Below are 21,588 nucleotides of genomic sequence, written 5' to 3'. Positions count from 1 at the left end.
TTTACTTGCACTTCATGCTTTCAAACTGCTAGGTTGGCAGGAGCAGGGACCGAGCAACGGGAGCTCACCCCGTTACAGGGATTTGAACCTCCGACCTTCTGATCAGCAAGCCCTAGGCTCTGTGGTTCAACCCATAGTGCCATCTGCGTTCCTTCCATACACACAAAAAAAGCTTACAAACAAAATAATAATAATACAATACTTTTTGGCAATCATCAATCTTGTAGTCAGATAGCTCAGTCAGTAGAGCATGAGACTCTTAATCTCAGGGTTGTGAGTTCAATCGCCACATTGGGTAAAAGATTCCTGCACTGCAGGGGGTTGGACTAGATCAGGGGTTGGCAACGTGCAGCCCATGGGCCAGATGCGGCCCACAAAGACAGTTTTACCGGCCCACAAGTCGCCCTCGAACTGAGCCGCCCACTTGAGGAGTCCAACCGCGCGCTGTGACTCGCTGAGTGGCACTGGAAATTACGTCTGTGCATGTCCACGGCGCTGGAAATAGCCTCTGGGCATGCGCAGAAGCGATTCCCAGCACCGCGGACACGAGCAGACACGATTTCCGGCGTCATGCTGCGCCGGTCCCTCTTATTTTTTATTTTGGAAGGGAATGGCAGGATCTTCCTTCACCAGTGGAGAGGCTTTTCTGAATGTGTGTGTGTGTGTTCAACTGTGCAATGTGCATGTGTGATTGAGAGAGATGCACCTGGAGAGAGACCCAAGTTTGTGTGGCACACAGGGGGGAGCAGCATCTGGGAACAGCAACAACTGTACTCTTTAAGTCTAAGTTATGTCACACCCCTCATCACGGTCATCCTGTGCCTGGCGCACACAGCACTTTCTCAAAATTCAGAATATGCCTACTGTCCCGAAAAGGTTGGCAACCTCTGCTCAAAATGATGATCAACAAACATGGACTCTCAAGCCCCTGCCCCTTTTGTGTCTAGCTTTCTTAATCACACCTGTTTTGCCATTTTTAAAGTGTTTTAAGTTGTCTTAGTCCAGAAGACCATTAAAATGTAGATATTATGCAAATTAGGGAAACTAATCCAACCAAAAACATGGAAAGAAACTAATTTTAGAATATTTCAATTGACAACAACGGTGAGGACAGCTTCATGTATTCTATGATTAAATGCCTAAAAGTCTATAAATTCAGTTTTAAATGAAACTCTTTTGTCTGCAATACAAGTTCAACAAATTTGAGTTGAACTTTAAATTACACTCTAAATTACTGGTTGAGACTATCTTTCTTCCCGAGCGGCCTTGCTCCCCTGACTATTAAGGACAATTTCAAATCGACATGGAAACAAGCAGTGAAAAATATAATAACTACTCTAGGCTTCAACCCACAGATTTTACTTGACATGGGGTATGAACAAGCTAAAAAAATATATTAAACAGCGTGTGGAAGACACAGAACATAGCTAGGTTCCCAAAATTTCTAATCAGTGAAACCAGTAAATACCTCAACTCCCAAATGCCACATATAACGAACCTTGAAATCTCAAAACAGCGAAGGGCTTTCACTCTGGCCCATTGTCAGACCCTCCCCATAGCCATTCAGAATGGCCGTTGTAGGAAGACACCATACAAGGAGAGGAAATGCCCATGTGGTCCTGAGCAGCAGGAAACAACGGAACATGCCTTTTCCCATTGCCAGTACTATGTAGACATACGAGTCAGGTTTATCCTGCTTATCCTGCACAAATTCCCAGGACGTACAGAACAACTCAGCATCTCCCTACTACTCCAGGATGAAAACCCAGATGTTACATACTCAGTTGCTATATTTTACGTTGCCATGATGGATATTCGCTGAAGGATGATTCGTGCTGCAAACCAGTCCTAAACCGAAGCCCCATGTTGCAAGACCGTTATTCCCCCAAGCTCCACCCCTTATAGTTGTTTTAACTGCGTGTCTTTTAGTCCTTATCTGTTTTAATTATCAGTTCTTATTCATCAATTATCTGTGTTTAATCTCGTACTCTATTCACATGTTTTATCCTATGCTTGTTTCTTTGTTCTTATTTTCTTTAACAATTACCTGTTTAAATCCTAACTGCTATTTTATTCATATGTTTCTCTTATGCTGATCTGTGACTGCAATAAAGTTTATTCATTCATTCATTCATTCATTCTTTCATTCATTCAATTTGTTGTTTGTACAAAATGGATTCCCCCCCCCCCCCCCGTTAAATGCACTTGCATTTATTACCATTAAACACTACGTGTGCCTGTTTTCTAATGAATAACTTCATTAAAAATTTTCCTCATCAGGAATTAACTTGTCTAAGCCTTCTCAACAAATCTGGAAGTCTTTCAAGTTTGACATTATACTGGCAAAAGCCAAGGAAGAATCTTATTAATGTACTTACTTTTAACAAAATAGCAACACACTGATAATCATTGAATTACAATAGTATGATCTTGGGCCTACATGATAGTAGTACGCAGCAATTATGTTAGATACAGACTGAGAGCCTTAATCTGGTTAACAAGGGATATAACTTTATCCTCTTCAAGGAGCACCTTACACACAAAAAGTCTACTGCCCAGAACTGTTGTCTGCCAGCTTCACACAGCACCAACGTAATATGATTTGAAGGTATCTGAATATTTCTAACAAACACTCGTACATTTTCAAGCAGAAAAAGAAATGCATTGCTCTGGAACCTTCCAAGATAATTTGAGGGAACAAATTTCAAAGAAAAGCTTCAGAGTTCCATCTATAGAATCACCTATGCTTCCACCTCTCATAATGGAAAATTAAGGTTCAAATTCAGTGCTTTTAAACAGAAAAACTGTTAAGAACAGAAACAATTTCCCATGTATCTGAATTCTTGGTATGCTTAAGGTTCAGTCAGAAGCAAGTCTTCATTCATTTTGCTAGCAAAAGTAGAAATTCTAAAAGTCACATTTTAAAAGGGATCCAAATAGCCTGCAAGTGGAACACTTTGGCTTGTACATGGAGGTCTCCAGATTTCTCCCACTGGCTGCAGCCCTTTCCACATCTCATGCCTTTCCAGAGGGTCCCTCAACAAGCAGAAATAGCTTGAGGTCATACCTGATTGAACTGAGGAGACAGAAAAATCCTGTTGCCTGAGTGAAACTTTGGTTTTGTCTCTTTGCAACCAAGTCAATATATCCAGGTAACTAAATCATCTACAGACTAGATTATCTACAACATACAGTATTATGCTTGATCATATTTTCTTTCTCATGACATTGTTCAACTGTTATCAAGAGTGAATATCCCCTAGATGTGGTGAATGGTGGATTTAAGCAAGAAAAAGCTGCTAGATCATCCTACACAATCCTAATTGGATCTGACATTTTATGCAAAGCTTCTCCATACCAGTGTCAGTTGACTTTCAGAACAATGCTATTTTTTGGTACTTCTGCTAGTGATAAAAAAGGTGAGTAGACATGTTTTGGGGGGGGGGAATCTAACAGAATTTTAGACATGTTGAAAAATCTCATTTTCAGACAATTTCAATTATACAGACATATTTGAATTTATGAAGAAGTGGCACTTAAAACTTTTAAAGCTAACCATTTCCAAAGTTTGTCTAACTACACATATCAATGGTATAGGATTATGCAAACATCTTAAGGACTACAAAATACTCAGTCTAAGCTATTGTCTCATTTCCAATGGATTAGAACACAGACATCATAGGAATCCACTGTAGAAGAATGCCTTATTTTACACCTAGATATGTATGGCTATTATCTATATGTAATTACATCTTTCTTTTTAGCTTTCTTTCAGTTTCCTAACCCCTGCTGAAAGATATACCTTGAATAAATTATTTGAGCTGCTATTACTAAATATAAACTCCAAGACAAAGTCAATGCCCTAGACATTAATTTGCTGCCCCATATATTATCAAGTTCTATAAAGGTCAAATAACCCTGTATGGTGATATTTTAGGAGCATTTGTGCAAATCATAAAGTATCTCCAAAAGAAAACATGCAGAAGAACCCTAGTATGATTAGTTACAATGCCATCTTTAAAAAGTAAAACATTACAAATACACAATTCTAAAACAAAACAAAACAAAAATTAGCATTATGGCTCTTCAATCCTCTAGGCAGATTGTTCAAGGATAGTAGCAATGGCAAGCTCATGTATAACATCAATCTGACAGATGCTAAGACTTAAGTATCTTTAATACAGACAAAGGTTTAAAAAACATAACCCTGCATTTTCTTCAAATAATGACTTTGTACAGCAAAGTATATACACTTTCTCACTGCTGATACAGAGAGGGTATGCCCTCCTCATAGACACATAAAACCATTGGATATAGGGCTGGCAGACAATTCTATGTCTACTCTTATTGTTGCTTAAAGCAAATTTAAATTTCAGAGCTCTAAAAGCTATACATTGGTGTAACACAAATATGGGCTTAACATAGCAAGGTTGTTCCAACATTCAAACGCACACAAGCTAAGTCTAATTGACAACAAAAACAAGGCTGTACTCACCATCCCCAACAGCCATTACACAGTTGCAATGCTACCAGGAGCTTTTTCCAAGGATACAACTTCAATCTGAGTGACTATAAGTGCCTGCGCCACTCTCAATCCAGTGCAGCGTGAAGATGACAGAGCACTGTGTGACCCAGTCAGATCTGCAGTTCTCTACTGCAACCAGCAACAGCTGCTACACCACTTCAAAATAAAGGTCCTGCTTCTTGCAGGAAGCTCCTTCTATCCATTATAACCAGCCTCTCTCCTGCTTAAACCTAATAACACACTTGCCGGCACAGGAAGAAAAAAAATCCTTCCCTAGCCGTCTGCCTTTTTCTTTAAAGGTATTGCTCACATGCAATGAAGGTTATTCGACAGGGACTTTTAATGCAGTCATCAAAACACAAGGCATGCGTCCAGTAATCATTTTCTGCTTCCATTCCCTAAGGATTCATGTGTAATCAGCAATGAGCACATGACCAAATGATTATCTGATTTGCATAGCTATGAACAGAAGATGTGTCATATTCTTCTTTGGCCTTTATTTTTTTGCTGCCTTCTCAATCTCTCATTGTGTTCAGCCATCACTGGTTGCTGTAAACAAATCACGTCAAAGGCAAACCTTCAAAGGCTTTTCTATTCAAAGAAAGATGTGCCACTTAATGAAGATTGCTCCTGGTAAAGACAGTGACAAAACCCAAGCTAGCCACATTATCCCAGGCAAAAAGGCAGTGTACTTCACGTCTGAGCCACACACAAGAGTCAAGGCAAGCACTTCTCAAAAGGAATTTTTAAAACTGACAAAGCAATATGGTAACACATAGATTAGCAAAGTATAGATTAGCAAATTCATTTCAGTGAAACCTCTGCTGTTGCAAGGATTTCATATGAAATCCTTGCAACAGCAAACGGTTTCACTGAAATGAATTTTTAAACCAAATATTCACACACAGAAATGTTTCTGTTCTCCCCCTTTAAACTGGAAAGGGCTATAGATCGTTTAACTATGAACGGTAGAGACAGACTGCTGGAATTTGATTAGTCTGTCATCATGGTTAGAGTATTGGGCTAGGACCACAGAGACTCATATTTAAATCCCTGCTTAGCCACAAAGCTAACTGGGTGGACTTCTAGAGTACTGTGAGTCCTGGAAGACCTGCTCTCTGTTTCACAGGTCTTTCCCACCTGACCTGGGAGGGCGAGCCCTGACTGAACCTAGCTTTTTGTTTTTAGGGGTTTTGTTGTTGTTTTTTTGATAAAAAATTCAACACTGGAAAGTGCAAATATAGTGAACATGCTGGATGAAAGACCCTCCCAAACCTATTTTTGACTTGCAATGTTTTAAAGCACTCAACTGCAATTAGTTTCCTACTGTGTAAATAAGGATGAACACCATGCATTTACAACTAAAAGGAGTGTAATATCTAGAACCAGTAAAAGTATTAATCCCAAACAACGACCTTGGTTCCCCGATTACTATTTGGAAATTTGTATTTGTGTATATTATTCATAGTGTAATGACTGTAATGAAGTAACATAATTTACAAACTGCGAGTCGTCCCCCCCCCCTGTGACATTTGCATGGTAACCATCTCAAATGGAGAAAAGATGCTGAGCAATAAAAAATGTATGAGACCCAAACAAGTGAGAAATATATGTGGTTCAAACGCACATGTACTTTGTGTCATTTGTTTGAAGTGATGCAATCCTAAACACCACTTTAACATTATGTTTCAAGTCTCTGGCAAAGAATGTTTCATGTGTGCCTTCCCCTCCATTTATAAAATGGGCCATTATGAGAACAGATAAGCTGTTGCATTTGGATGACTGCAAAACCCATTCAGAGCGCTCTCGTGTTTCTTGCTGTTGTGAAAAAGGTACATACGCTGAAAACTTCAGCCATTTAAAATATAATGTAGGGATCCTCTTAAATCCTGTAGAAGAAACAGCATTTACAGAACTTAGCCTCCCAGAAAAAGAATTCAATGGGCTCTGCTGCTGACTGCAATATCTGTTTCCATGGAAATGGTTGCTCATTTGCTAATAAATAGGGGAAGCTTAGCACACCTCTTGTTTGCAATACCACATGAGAGAGACAGCTGATAGCAGTCTTAAGACTTGGGGGTAGCTGACAGCCACATCAGAAGTGTTATGCAGCACAAATGCCACGCAACATAGAGATCTAGATATTGAAGGTATTTTTATAGGTTAGATACCTGCGTAGACTTGCAACTGAAATGCCATTTTGTACCTACTGTGTGGTTATGTAAGATGAAGAGAAAAAGAAAAGAAACCACAACAGTAACTGCGCTTCCCCACGCCATAAGGCTATGGTTTAGCCACCATAGAAAAAACATTATTAGAATGATACCCACAGACTGAAGGCAGTCGGGAGTCAAAATAAAGACTTTAACCTTATCTGCAAACATATTTGTTTGTAAGAATGGTTTACATACATAATTGGAATAACGGCAGAGAAGCTTGCTCGAAGAAGATAAAAGGGGAGATTTTATGAACGGGGTGTGCTAGGAATGTAAAAATCCCTGTTCAGAGAAGCCATCACTGAATCTCATGCAGATATTCTCAACAGGGTGTGAAGTAAGAATAATTTCTTAGGGGCAAAGTCTTAATTCGGGGATACGGAACTTGTGGCTCTCCAGATGCTCTTGAACTCCAAATCTATCATCCCCAGATAGCATGGCCAATTGCTCGAGATAATGGGAATCTTAGCTCAACAACATCCAGAAGGCCATGGGCTCACCAGTCCTGATTTAAGTGAACAGTGTATGGTAATGCAATCAAAAATAGCTAAAGAAGTACATCTGTACTGGAAGGGTTGGAAACACAAGCAATAAGCAGTAGGAATACATCTTGCACATGAATGACTGCAATATAAACACTGAAAGCAAATGAAAAGGCTCTCAGTCCACAAGTGGAACGCTAGAATGAAAATGCATGTTCAACATGCCAAATCTGCACACCACAGACAGGAATCCAACTGCACCCATTGCGCTCCCAGGTGACCTTTTGATCTAGCGGATGCCTCTGCTAACCAAGAGGTGACTGTGGCCAATTTGCCCTTCCATACTCAGCAATTGATAGCACCTTCCATGCTGTTCTGGAAGCCGCCAATTTTCAGAGAGTGCAGAAAAGAGGGAAATCACAAATATTGCCTTTCTTCTTCAGACAGAGAAGATGTGTGTTGAAACAAAAGCCCTTCCATTAAATCAAGGGCACCAATTGGGATTCTACACTATGTAAACCATGAAAAACTCATAAAGAAATGCATACTGTATATTCCTAGACAAAATGATCAATATGTAATAAACAAGTAACAAGAGACCAACAAAGACAACAAAATCTAACAACTCTCAAAAGAAGCTAGAGGCTGAGAGCCAACAGGGACAGATAACTGTTTTCCAAAACAGTTTCCTAAACCCAGACATAGGTCACATTTGCTTCCCATACTGCTTTAACAGTTCCGAGGTGCACATGTTAAACAGTGCCAATACTTCCTTCTCAAAATTGCATAGTACTAACTAGTTAGATGCTATAAAACAAACATTAATACCATACATTTGCAAAACCTAAATCCATATCTAACTTTTGCCATATTTAACTAAGCCTAACCTTAGTTGCAGAAATGCTAAAGACAACTCATACATGTCAAGAAGCTTAAAATACTCTAAATTCAACTTTTTATATATCCATGTCAACATACGCTATTGGATACTCACCACTGAAGTTGCTTGAAATCATATTGCCACCGTTTTTCACTTCATCAAATTTCATAAATATTGTTTGTAACCTAAGAATAAGAACAAATATATATAAATAAAATCACACATATCATTCCTTTTTCAAATCAAACATTTTAAATTACAATTTTAACGAATCCTGATTTTTTTCTAGGACTCAAGTCCCAGTTTCTAGAAAACCCAATGATGTCACAAATACAAATCATCAAGCTAAGCTGGTGATCACAATTCACAATGTTATGTTTGAGTCATGTTCTAGTGTGTATTTTATTAAGACTACAGCAGGAAGAGAAACCATATTTAAATGCAGTTTTGCAGTCAACATGCATCAGTCAGGCACACAACCCCTTTCTCCCTACCATAGTTGGAATCTCTCTTCACAATTAACTGCAAAACATACTCACATCTATTTAAGTTCACCCATCTATTTCTTGGTTTCTGATAGAGTTATTTTCCCTTTGGTTCTGTCCAATATTCTTTTTCTCCTGCTAGTTTGTCTCATTCTTCTACATATCCAAGCCATTTTAGCCTCTGTGTCCTATTTTCAGCAACTAATGTTGGCTGGTTTCCTGGTGCTTGCTGTTCCTAGAGCTTTCTAATCCTCCAGATGTTAGATTTGCTAATTCTTTTTACGTAGCCCATAATCCATTACCCTGTTGTATTATTTAAGATCCATAACCCAACTTTCAGAGTTACACATCCTCTGCAAGTCCTATTATAAATCTTTAAATTTCAAATTGTACAAAGGAATGCTCAAAAATATGGTGCAAATGATACTCACTGTGTATCAGTAGTTAAGCGGCACCACATCAAAGTATTATATCTGAAATCAGTTCTCTTGGAAATAGAATTATTGAGTGAACTGATCTGCGTTAGTTTCCACTTTAAAAGACAATGCATACACAACCCTACTGGAAACAGCCAGACTTCTATGGCTACAGTGCTTGCATTCCTTGAAACCCTCATTTCAGTTTGAATCTCTCAAAGCAATGATTAACTTCAAAAAAACCCAAAAACAAAAAAACAAAAAAAAATCAAAACAAAATAACCAGCAAGAGTAACAAACATGTGATTGGTAAGTGTTCAACATTACTGCTTCTTGAAAATTCCTCAAAAAAGGAGAAAGGAAAGTATTTGCATTTTTAAGAAGTCAGTTTTCTGACCACATAGACAAATGGAGTCTCGCAAGAGCAGGTGCTTCAAACCTTGGGGAAGTACTTATAGCAAAAAAGTTGGGGGGGGGGAATGTGGTTTTTATTCTTATTTTTAAAACTCAATTGACCAGAGCACTGTTGGGGCAATTGAGAAGCCTATCTTCCATCTTGAAGACTGCCATTCAAGGGCACTTTGTGTGTCTATTTAAAGATGAATTGTTTACCTGTAACCAATGTTCTTTACGCTGTCACAAACATAAGGTTTTTTTTTGCATTTCTGTGGGTCAACTCTACAAACGTTCTAGAGCAGGAATGAGGACTCTCTGGCCCTTCAGATGTTGCTGAACTACAGCTCACATCAGCCCTAGAAAGAATGGGCTTGCGACATCTGGAGTTTCAAAGGTTCCCTGTACCAATTCTAGAGTGTTAGTCTGAAAATGGAAAGGAAAGCTGTGGTGCCCTCTTGGAGAGGAAGGAGTCTACCTTCTCGAGGTGGCACCATGTGAGGCAGAAATTTGAATGGGTGTGTTACTGAATTTTGTTGCAAAGCTGAAGATAGAGAGCTATTACTGGTCCCAAGTAATGGAGTCCTATGCATCTATGTGGAAGGGCGCAAAAATATGAGAATACAATGGGTGAATTAAAGATTGTATCAAGCAGTACAATGTTCTCATCTAAGGGGCTCGTATCTTAGGAATGGTTGGAAAGAAAGTACTTTATGTGGTATGATGTTTCCTTGAGGAAAACAATTATCCAAAGGAGATCTCAACGTTTAATGATGTCAAGTCTATCTAAACAGTTAATCATAGTGGTGCTGTGGTCTAAACCAGTGTTTCCCAACCTTTTTTGGGCAAAGGCACACTTGTTTGATGAAAAAAATCTCGCGGCACACCACCATTACAGCCCCGTGACCTCAGCGCGCAGCGTCACGCCGGGAGGGACACACGAAAGTGAAAGTTTTCCATTTTTTTCCCTCCCCCTTGCCGGGGAACCTCCAAGCTTTGGGGGTGGGGGGGGGAGGAGGCAGCAAAGCGAGGCAGGAAGGAGAGCGCGGCTTGGCTGAGTGAGCTTTGGCAGGGGCAGGGAATGAGAGCCGCGAGGCGGGCGCTGAGGACGGAGGCGCTGCCCGCCGAGCTCGCAGCTCGCCCATCGAAGCCTGCACGATCACCCGCCGCGGGGAGCCGGGGGCGGCGGCGCGGTTGCCGGGCAGCAGCGGGGGTGGTGGTGGCGGTGGCTGCTTGCCGCCCTCCTGGGCGGAGGCGGGCACGGTGGGCACCGGCACGGCCAAGGGCCCCTGCTTGGTGCCGTCGGATGTGGGAGCTCGCTCGCTCGCCGCCCCGCGTGTGCTCGCCGAGCATGCGCAGGCCCAGTAGCGAGCGGCGATAGGATGTAGCGAGCGGCGATGGGGCTAGCCGGAGAAGAGAGGGCGAGCCCCCTCCGCTCCGGCCCTAAAAAGGGCAAGCCACGCCCCCTCCAGCCAGCCGATTGGCTGGCCAGGAGGCGTGGCCGGATGGGATTCCCCGCTCACGTGGGGGCGGATGGGATTCCCCGCTCACGTGGGGAAGGGCGCAACCCCACCTCCTGGGGCAGGCCCAGTAGCGAGCGGATGCGCAGGCCCAGTAGCGAGCGGCGATGGGATGTGGGAGCTCGCTCGCTCGCCGCCCCGCGTGTGCTCGCCGCCGCCGCCCCGCCTCTCACCGCCCGCCTCGCCCGCCTCCACGGAACACAAGGCAAAGTTCCACGGCACACTAGTGTGCCGCGGAACACCGGTTGGGAAACACTGGTCTAAACCACAGAGCCTAGGGCTTGCCAATCAGAAGGTCGGCAGTTCGAATCCCCGCAATGGGGTGAGCTCCCATTGCTCAGTCCCTGCTCCTGTCAACCTATCAGTTTGAAAGCACACCAAAAAGTGCAAGTAGATAAATAGGTACTGCTCTGGCAGGAAGGTAAACGGCGTTTCCATGCGCTGCTCTGGTTCGCCAGAAGCGACTTAGTCATGCTGGCCACATGACCCAGAAGCTGTACGCCGTCTCCCTCGGCCAGTAAAATGAGATGAGCGCCGCAACCCCAGAGTCGTCCGCAACTGGATGTAATGGTCAGTGGTCCCTTTACCTTTACCTTTAAAATAGAATGGGGCATAAACCCCAAACCATAGTCTTTGCTTTGTGAAATCTTACCACTGAAAGGGAAGTTTTCTGTCCCTGTGTTAGTTTTCTGAGTGAAGATCTCATTAATTGTTGGATCTTTAGGTGGTTTCTGGATGCGTGGAACTCATCTGTTGTTTGATTAGCCAATTTCTCTCTCTTTATGTAACTGATTCAAAACCTGCTTTTCATGAGACACTCTTCACAGAGCAGTATTATAAAATATACATCAAAGCACAAATAAATTATGGTTTTAACACATCTCTCTCACATCCAGCACCAAACCAGCCCAAGGCAACTTAAACATACAAAACCAGACCACAACAACACAATTTATAATGAACTGAAGGCCGTAATGAAAAGGTGGACCTTCAAAGTCCATCTGGAGTATTGAGAGATATTGATATTGATGAGTATTGATCTCATGTGGGACTGAATTCTACTACTGTGGGGCCACTGTGAAGAAGACCCTGTTCTGTGTTGCCACCAGCCCAATTGTATCCACAGGTGGGTGAAGTGAAGGCCCAAGACAGGTGTTGATCATCATGTGAGCTGCGCGCAGGTGGTCTGAAACGAGCGAGCTACCACCATTCCTGTGGAGCCTCCTTTTATTGTGACAAATATGCAAGCTAGGCAGGTACATTTTTGGGCTGTGACCTTTGCACATCTTCCGTCCCGAAATCGTGGGGTGGTACAAAGTTATTTTGGCACCTGTTCCACAGCGTCATTTTCCCCTTGCACAATGTATGATGAATGGAGACAAAAGGTCTCAGGGAAAAACTTACAGAGAGGACACCGCTGACTTCTGAGACCACAAAAGGTCAGACATAGGTGGAACGATGTACCAGACAGCTGTGGCTTGTCTGGGGGGGGGGTTCCCTGCACCCCAAGGTCACGCGTGCAGACAGACTGTGGCTGCCTGCTGGCGGGGAAGTGTGCTCCCTCCGGACCCCGCTCCCCGATATCCCTACAGGTGGGCACATAAGAAGGGCCTTTGAGACACATCTTCAAGGACTGGACTGGCAGGTTGACCTGGGTGCAGGGAATCTTTTAAGCAACCTAGTTATAAACCATTTACCACATCTTTGGAAACATATCACTAATCAGGAAAACCGGTATAATTTTGTGTAATATGCTCCAACTGCCTCTCCCCTACCAGTAGCTGGACAGCTGCATTTCTACCAATTCAAGTTTCTGAAAGACGCACTTCCAAAATTTAAAGGCAACACTATGAATAGATCATTACAGTAGTTCAGCCTGGATGCTACAAATGCATGGATAACCATGGATAACCAAGGCACGCTCCTCCAGGTAGAGTCAAAACAGAGTAACAAGCAGAAGATGATAAAAAGAACCCTTAGCTTTTACTGCCACCTGAATGTTCCCATTTGGTTCTGAGTCCAGCATCACTCCTACTTGCACTCCTAGTTATTCTTCAGGGGGAAGTGTAACCCTATCCAGAACTACTTACAAATCTCAATCCAGGGGAGTCTCTTTCCCCATACACAGCGCTTGGATTAATCTTCAACTTGTGCCGTCTCAAGGCACAAATTCAGAAGTTCAACAGCCTCCCTAGGACCAGCAGATGGAAAAGACAAGTGGAGAAGTCACATCTGCATACTGATGACACTTTGGTTTGAACCTCTGGGATGGCTTACCCCAGTAGTTGATGTACATGCTGAACAGCATAGAGAATAGAATACACTTCTGAGGAATTCCACAGGCCATTGAACAGAAGTCTTCTAGCACCCACATTTTCCAGGAAAAACCAGAGCCACTCCCCTAGGCCCAACTCAAACAAGTCTAGCATACCATATTTTATGGTATCAAAACCCACAGAAAGGTCGAGCAAAGCAAACGGTGTAACACTCTCGTCATAAGTCATTTGTTTCTGTTCCCATGTTCCCAAGCTAGATATGAAGCCAGATTAGAAATGATCCAAATATTCAACACTGCCTGGAGTTAGTTGTCCAGTTACCACTAGTTCCACAAGGAAGAAATATTGGAGACTAGGCAATAGTTCTCCCAAGCCAATAGATCTAAATTTCAGGTTCTGAAACTAGTAGGAAGCAGAGTATCAGGTCTTTTAAGAATGTTTCCAGAGCCTCTTTGTGTAGGAACAGAACCCTCACATGTGGGACTGTACAATTCTTCAGAAGAGTCATTCTCCCCTTTCCATTTGCTCTGCAAGTCCCATAACAACAGAACACAATTCTAGGCAAGTCACATGTATTATTCAATTTGGGAAGACTCAAGCCTTTTTTCCTTGACTTAGGTGTTCTCAAGACAACTTGAGAATTCACATCCTATTCAAAGTGTACAGAGGTCTTGCGAAAGTATTGAATTCCAGTGCATTATTTTCAAATCAACGTGAAATACACATGGCTATATCCAGATATTTACACAACAAACATGCAAAGAGGTTGCTAACACCAATGGTGTTTTTTAAAAAAAATCCCTATAAATGCTATACAACTGGCCAGAATAATCTTGCAGTTTCACCATTTAATTCAAATTCAGTTTTGAGGTGGCTGCCTTGCTTTCCCCTTTGCTTTTAACAAATTACTAGGAAAAAGCTAACATTAATCTAATATGCACACTTATCATTTTGAGTTTCACCAAATGCCACCACAGTTATTTGAGTTCTACACACACAATTCTCCCCTAAATGTCAAATTGTATTTGACAGCAACCTGTAAAACTAACGAAATGCTGACTACTAGATTATTGTAATTTACTTAGTTTTAGATTAATGTAGTGTAATGCCATCCAATCACAGACAACTTACTAAGATACAATTTATGATCAGGCACATCCATGATTTTATGGATATCACTACTTCTCAAGAAACAAAGTACTGTATTACTTTTTACTATACATAGTGCAAATATATGTCAAGACAATTACACTACAATTTGTTTCAACTACTATATTATACTATAATTACTATGGTAATAGTTTTTCACTCCTAGACAACCAGTTCACAAGTTAATTTGTTATTTAGAAATAAAATGTTCCACAGTATGGCCGTTCTAACTGGTGTGAGGAGCAATAGCAGAATACGGCTAATGCTCTCATATCTGGCTTGCAACTTTTCATAGTTGGCCACTGTGGGAAATAGGATGCATAGGCCTTTCATCTGATTCAGAAGGCTTCCTTTTATGTTGAAGTGATAGCTGAAGCAGCATACATGGAAGTTTATTATAATTTGCAACAGGAATGAAGGATTTCTAAGAATTTAAGTAGGAAGAAAAAACTTATTAAGATCCAACGACTGTGTAGGAATGGAATCCTATTCTGTTTTCTGTTCTGCTACTGAGAGGATGAATTCAGGCATCTTGCATAATAATCTACCAAAACCTGCAGCACTCACTGTAAAATAGTGATGCTTCTACCTCTGTGTGTTCTTTTGTTTAATACAGCATGCAAACACAAAGGTTAGTTTTAAGTCAGGCTTCCGCAACCTCGGCCCTCCAGATGTTTTTGGCCTACAACTCCCATGACCCTTAGCTAGCAGGACCAGTGGTCAGGGATGATGGGAATTGTAGTCTCAAAACATCTGGAGGGCTGAGACTGAGGAAGCCTGCTCTAATGGGTTCATAAGACAGTCCAGGTCTAGAGAGGCAAACACATCTTGCTTATTTTGAGTTGGAAATTATACATCTTATTTTTACTCTCCAGATTTCCAGTTCTTCCATTTCAGATCTCTTCCGAGTCGTCGTCCCCAATTTCCCATCTCCACACTTTCATGCCTTCAAAGCTCTATTCCAACCAGGAGAAGACCCACACATGCTGTATCTCCCACCTGAATGCTGCTGCCTTACTGTGGCAGAAAATGCTGCCTTTCTGGATCAGATAAGACATGGATCTAATCTTTGAAACAGAAAAAGATTTCTGAAAGTCCTCTTTAAATTACAGTTAATCCAGGGATTGGGAACTCGAGGCCTTCCAAACGTTGGATGCCAACTCCCATCAGCATGGCCAACTGTCAAAGTTGGAAGTTGCCGCTAAGCAAGAACCACAGGTTCCTCTCCTTCATAAAGTAAATATCTTAAGCTAAAGCAACCTGAAATAAATGCATTAAAATGTATCCTATTGTCACAGCGGCTAACCAGAAGCCTATGAGAAGTCTGCAAATAAGACCTCAGCACAACAGCACGTTCCCCTCCTGTGGTTTCAAGCAACTAGGATTCAGAAGCAAACTGCCTTCAACCATGGAGGCACAATACATCAGTTGCGGCTAGTAGCCTTATCCTCATGTATCCTGCCCAATCCTCTTTTAAAGCCATTTATGTTGGAGACCGCCACTATCTGCCATGGGAATATATTCCAGAGTTTATGTGCTATGTGGCAAATATCTGTATCTTGCTTTTGTACCTAGGAGCTCAAATATGCGTATGTTTTCCTCCCCCTTTTATGCTTGCAACAGCCTTGTGAGATAACTACGTGTATATAAGCAGCATTTGTCACCAATACATTGTGATGGGGGGGGGATGCAAAGTACCCAACCAACATAAAAAGGTAAAAGGTAAAGGACCCCTGGACGTTTAAGTCCAGTCAAAGGTGACTTTGGGATGAGGCGCTCATCTCGCTTTTAGGCCAAGGGAGCCGGAGGTTGTCCACAGACAACTTTCTGGGTTATGTGGCCAGCATGACTAAACCATATCTGGCGCAATGGAACAGCATGAAAGAAGCCAGAGAGCACGGAAACGCCGTTTACCTTCGAACTGCTGACCTTCTGATCAGTAAGACCAAGATGCTCAGTGGTTTAGACCACAGCACCACCTGTGTCCCTCCAATCCACATACAGTGCACCAAGTCCAGGAAATCCTACTGGCATCTCCAGTGATAGCCCATATGGAATAAGGGGAGAGGAAGAGGAAACATACTGGCTTCCTAGTGAATATTCCATATTCTCAGTTTAGGAAGGGGGAACGTAAGAGAATCAAATGAAGTTTTTTTCCACTGAGAAATGTTTTGGCTACAGCCACAGGTCATCACATATTTTGTCCCATAAACATTTCCCCTAGCCAGGGATATCTCAGTGGTGTGAGATAGATACCCTGAGCATGCTTTTTGCCAGTTTTCAAAGCCAAAGTTAGGGGTTCCCATAGTGGTGCCATACTGTTGGGCAAGTTTAGATGCCTATGCTCCACGAAATTATCTAATCTTCCTTTCAAGTGACCAAAGCTAGTGGCTGTTACCACCTCTGGTGGGAGCAAATTCCACAAATGTGTTCTGTTAAGAAGTACTTTCTTTTGTCTGTTTGGAATTGGCACCAAGTTCTATGAGAGAGGAAGAAAAACTTCACTATCCACTATACCCACGCCAGGCACAATTTCATACGCTTCTGTAATGTCTCATCTGACTTGCCTTTCTCTAAACTAAAAAAAACAACACCAATATACGTGAGCAAAGCACTAAATAGCGTTAGTTTAATACAATTTAGACTATTCTAACAGTTTACCAGTCCCACTGCCTATTTGATTATTATTTCCAGGCTAAACCAAGAAAACTTCCCATATTTGCTAGGTTTCTTGCAATTTGAGACGTTTACATTTTAACTGGGCAGCAAATAACTAAAAGGTTGTTTATGCAGTCTTTTGGCACATTATTCAATCACAAGCAGCGACCAGCACAATTCTGGTTTGTTCATACAATGTACTCTAGAAACAATGGTAAATTGTGACAAAGTTTTAATTTTTATTTTGTTTGCTTCAGTGTCTACTGGTTCCTGTTTTGAGCAAAAGATGCTACAGTGTGCACCACCGAACAAAAGTATATATACATTTGACCTCAAAAGCTAGCAAATGTTAGATAACTTTATGCATATAATCAGAGCAAGATAGGTATTTGTAGTAGCCATCATAGCTAACTCACCTTGCAGAGGGAAGTCCCCTTTTGTTAAGATCAACTCTTACTTTCTCTCCTACATGCCTATAAATCTCCACAATCGCCAATATTGCAGCATCTCTCACCTGCGAGCATACAGAGCAGGTATTAGAACATGGCAAGAATATTTAAAGGTATGACAATTAGCACACTACGCTTAATGCCTAATATTCTAGTTTTTGCTCATCAATATTTTGCTAACCCATCAATAATTCTAAATAAAATGAAGGGAAAGGGTTTAAACAAGACTGCAAGTTTAAAGTCAGGTGCATAATTGCTAGGTTTTTTTTCAAACACATTGACTGCCTAGTCTGAGGCTACAGAAAGAGTAAACTGTTGCAATATGCATGTCAAACTCAGACATCTTTATAAAAGTTAAGCTTCTCTGCTACACTGCGCTGCTCTAAACAATATTGTTCCATACACAGTCTGCTTTCTTACCGCAAGCATGTCTACTGCAGTGGGAGGGGGAAAATATCAACTTATTCACTGCAATTCTACAATGCATTTCTTATGCTTAATTTCTCTGTGACATACTATTGCAGCCTGTTAGCTACCATTCATTTCTGTTCATTTCTGTTTGATAAACTCTTCCCCCCCCCCAACCCTGAAGCCATTTCTTTTTGCATGGTCCTCCCCTCCCACCCTCCAGCCATGCCTCTAGAATTTTAATTATGCATATATTTATTCCTAGGGAAGATAGAAAAACTTAACAACTCTCTCATCTTGCAACCTATGACTAACAGGAAGGGATGCAGGATAGAAAGAATTTCGTAAAGTAAATAACTCCTCACCTATTCTGAACAATGCCTTACATTTATTTAGGAAAAGACATATTTCTAGAATTCTATACAAGACCACTTAAATCTTTCAATGCATAGGAAAAAGCCAAACATATTTTTCCTAAGCCAAGAGTTCCATTTAAAAAATTGCCTCATTGTTCCACAACAGTGGTAAGTTTGTTGAAGACACCTCCTCTAGTTTCATGTGGGAAATGAAAAGAAGTTCTGCTTCTTGGTCTAAATTTCTAGGTATTCTCAAAATTCTAGATCTTTAAGATTCACCAACAATCTCCTACAATCCTCCCATTATTGACAAACTCATGTAGTAAGAAAACACAGACAGTAGAAAATCAAAATAAATTTTTTGTTGTTGAAAGATTACAATCCTACCTGGCTATTGGAGTCTCCAGACAAGATGCATAAGTGTGGTACCAGTTTGTTGAGAATTAATGATTGTGCACCAAAGCTAGGGGAGGAAAAGATCAGAGCAAGCGTCATTTCTCACCTCATGCACAAAATACTACCAGAAGACAGCTCCAACTATCCTTACAATCTAAGGACAGTTTAGATGAACTCAAGAGGGAAAGTTGAAAGCAAATTAAGAGTCTGATCATTGCTTTTCATTTTAAGGGTCTTTTTAAAAAGGACTAATCCCTAGAAAAAGAACCTGCACCACAGGAAAGGGATGAACATTTATTTCAACAGCCTACTTCAATAAAAATAAAATACATACGTGTTTAATGTTGCAATAAGACACAAACACACTCCTTCTCGTGAACGATAGTTCTTGTGTTTAAAGCCAGCAACAAGACGTTCCCATACGAACTATTAAAAATAAAAGGTAGGTTAGGTTATTGAATGAAATTGCATACTCCATGACACAAATGTAAATTCTAAATTAACACAACCAAAATTATTATATTTATTGCTTTGGGACAAAAAGTTCAGATCATGCTCTTTTACACCTACTCCCATTTTATTAATATATTATTCCCATATATTAATACTGGTATAAAACAGCATTTAATCAATTAGTTTTCAGAAACTGGAGACAAAATAAGAATAACAACTGAAATATCTAAATCGATGTGTCTCTCATATTAACCTTTCCCTGCTTAAAAATATCTTCCCACTATGACTTTAATATGTCCCTCCCTCATCCAGATATTTACAACTGAATTTCTTTTACATTTGATTTTTTTATTTAAAAAATTCCATTAATGTATTTTAAAACTATTTGCTTTGCACACTTATACTTCTGGTTCTATTTGCCCTCCAATTCCAGTGCTGATTCTGTTCTTCAGTGAGCTTCTGTGATGATCGCCGTATCTTTCTTCTATTATGAATTTCTTGGGCTACACTCATTTGCTTCCATGCATGTTCTTCTTCCCATGTTTCACTTGCCCTTATTAATTCCTTTCTTGCTTTTATCTTTATAATTCTCAGCCTCCCAGGAGCTCTGCTGTATCGCAACTGCCAATGCTGTATACTTCAGACTTACAAGACTAGATTTGCAACGATATTTCAAAGCAAACAGATTCCAACTGCAATTCCCTTCAGCTGCAATGCTGCCATTATAATCTCAGCCGTTCAGCAGGCATTCAGGAGAAAAAGGTTGCCTAGCAACTGCTGCACAGTGAGCAAGAGCACATTTCCCAGACTGCAGCATTTTATGATTTAGACCCTCCCAGTATTCAAGTCATGCTGTAGAATGAGCAAAACAGACAATGTCGCATGTATATCTAGGCTACAATGCATTAAATTATACATTGTTTTTGCCTTTAAAAGACTAGGAGAAAAATATTAGGGTAAGCTAGACCACTGGTCTTCAACTGGGGGGTCAGGACCCATTAGTGGGTCCTGGCTTGATCTGAAGTGGGTCTCAACAGGAGCACTACCACCATGCAAATTTATTTAAGAAATGGGTCCCAAATGGATGCCTGGGTTAAAAGTGGGTCTTGGGTCTTAAAAGGTTTAAGATACCTGAACTAGACAATACTGAATATATTTTCCACAATGATTTAAGCAGCTAAAAGCAGTGCTGAACCATTTTTCACATTTCTGCGTTAATTCATAAAAAAATGCCATCTAAAAAATCAGTGTTTCAACAGTGTTATGTTGAAGGTAGTAAGTTGATTGCAAGAACCCCCCACCAGCATTTAGCAGGCATTAGATGTTTAATTTAAAGGCTGGTCATTCCTCAGAAGCATTGGCCTGGCACAAGCCCAGCTGGAATTTATGCAAGCACAACACTTGGCAACAAGGAAAAGAATAGTATTTTACGTTACAATCAAATACTATTTTTTGGAAGGGATCACAGAACAGATAGATAGATAGATGATAGATATTCAAAAACATTTTTCAAAAATGCACACAAGGAAAAACCAGCAAAATTTTGCTTATTATAAACAAAATTAGCTGCAGCAATTGCAAGTCCATCTGTAAACAGCATTTTCCTTATAACATTTCAAGCATGTTCTCAGAAAATTAGTTGCTATATAGAGAAAACCATAAAAAATAAAATGTCCAGCAAGTTGAACATGAAATAATCATACACTAGAATACTATACAATTTATGTTGCCCTTTACAACTCTCCATGGCATTGTCATGCAGATTGCTATGCCTTTAGGGTATAACTAGATTCTCAGTCCTGCAGTGCTGGGGGGGGGGGGGTGAGCAAGACAAGAATGTCAGTGGGGAGGGAAACAAGAAATGGAACTTGAAACTGATTGCTGCAGCTTGTACTGCTACAGGAAAAACAGAAGTGACAAAATGGAGCCTAAACAAAGGGAAGTCTGTAAGACACACACAAACAAGTCATCTACGCCAAAAAAGCAGCATGGTTAGAGGCGAAAAAGTGTGCCTCGATTTTACACTGAGGAAATTAAAAAATATGAAAGCTAGGATATCATGCAAACAAACAGAAACCCTGTCATGAAAAACTTAATCTACTAAGAAGCCCAAGTTATTGAGCACCATTGTAATACACTACAACAGGGGTGGCTAATCCTCTTCAGCCCAAGGAACAAAATTGCTGTTGACCAGCCCCCCAAGGGGTCCTTCCACTGAAGGTCATAGCCAAAGTGAAAGTGAGTATCATTATGGCTGCTGCTCCCCCTCGCTCCCACCCACACTGACAGACATGCATACAGAATACAACATCCACACACTCATCCCTATCCAAAGGTCTCCAACAAGTCCAGTACAGTACTGCCATTTTTCACCCCATCGCAGAGCTTAGAGGAGAGAAACCACTCCTAGTTCTGTGATAGAGAGGATTTTTTTGGGGGGAGGGGGAATGTTAAACATTTTGGCAGGCCTGATTTGACATGTGGGTTCTGCCTCCATGTCTGAACATAGTACAAAATGTTGCACAA

The 21,588-nt window shown here is 41.0% G+C and overlaps 1 protein-coding gene across 50 annotated transcripts in view; it reads right to left on the bottom strand.

The window, feature by feature from the left end:
- Window positions 1–21,588, bottom strand: part of CLASP2 (cytoplasmic linker associated protein 2) — a 123,494-nt gene that overhangs the window by 87,944 nt on the left and 13,962 nt on the right. For all 50 annotated transcript variants that reach the window (XM_083468702.1, XM_083468718.1, XM_083468711.1 and 47 more), the window contains exons 4-7: window positions 18,944–19,035; window positions 18,601–18,676; window positions 17,417–17,514; window positions 8,218–8,288 (exon numbers count right to left, since the gene is read on the bottom strand). In XM_083468702.1, the coding sequence (XP_083324828.1) occupies window positions 8,218–8,288; window positions 17,417–17,514; window positions 18,601–18,676; window positions 18,944–19,035 (337 nt within the window). The remainder of the gene's footprint in view (window positions 1–8,217; window positions 8,289–17,416; window positions 17,515–18,600; window positions 18,677–18,943; window positions 19,036–21,588) is intronic.

Source organism: Podarcis liolepis, assembly GCF_965112155.1.
Source record: "Podarcis liolepis genome assembly, chromosome: 12".
NCBI classification, from domain to species: Eukaryota; Metazoa; Chordata; class Lepidosauria; order Squamata; family Lacertidae; genus Podarcis; species Podarcis liolepis.
Note: the sequence above shows the minus strand (reverse complement) of the source record. Positions and strands in the feature narration are given on the sequence as shown.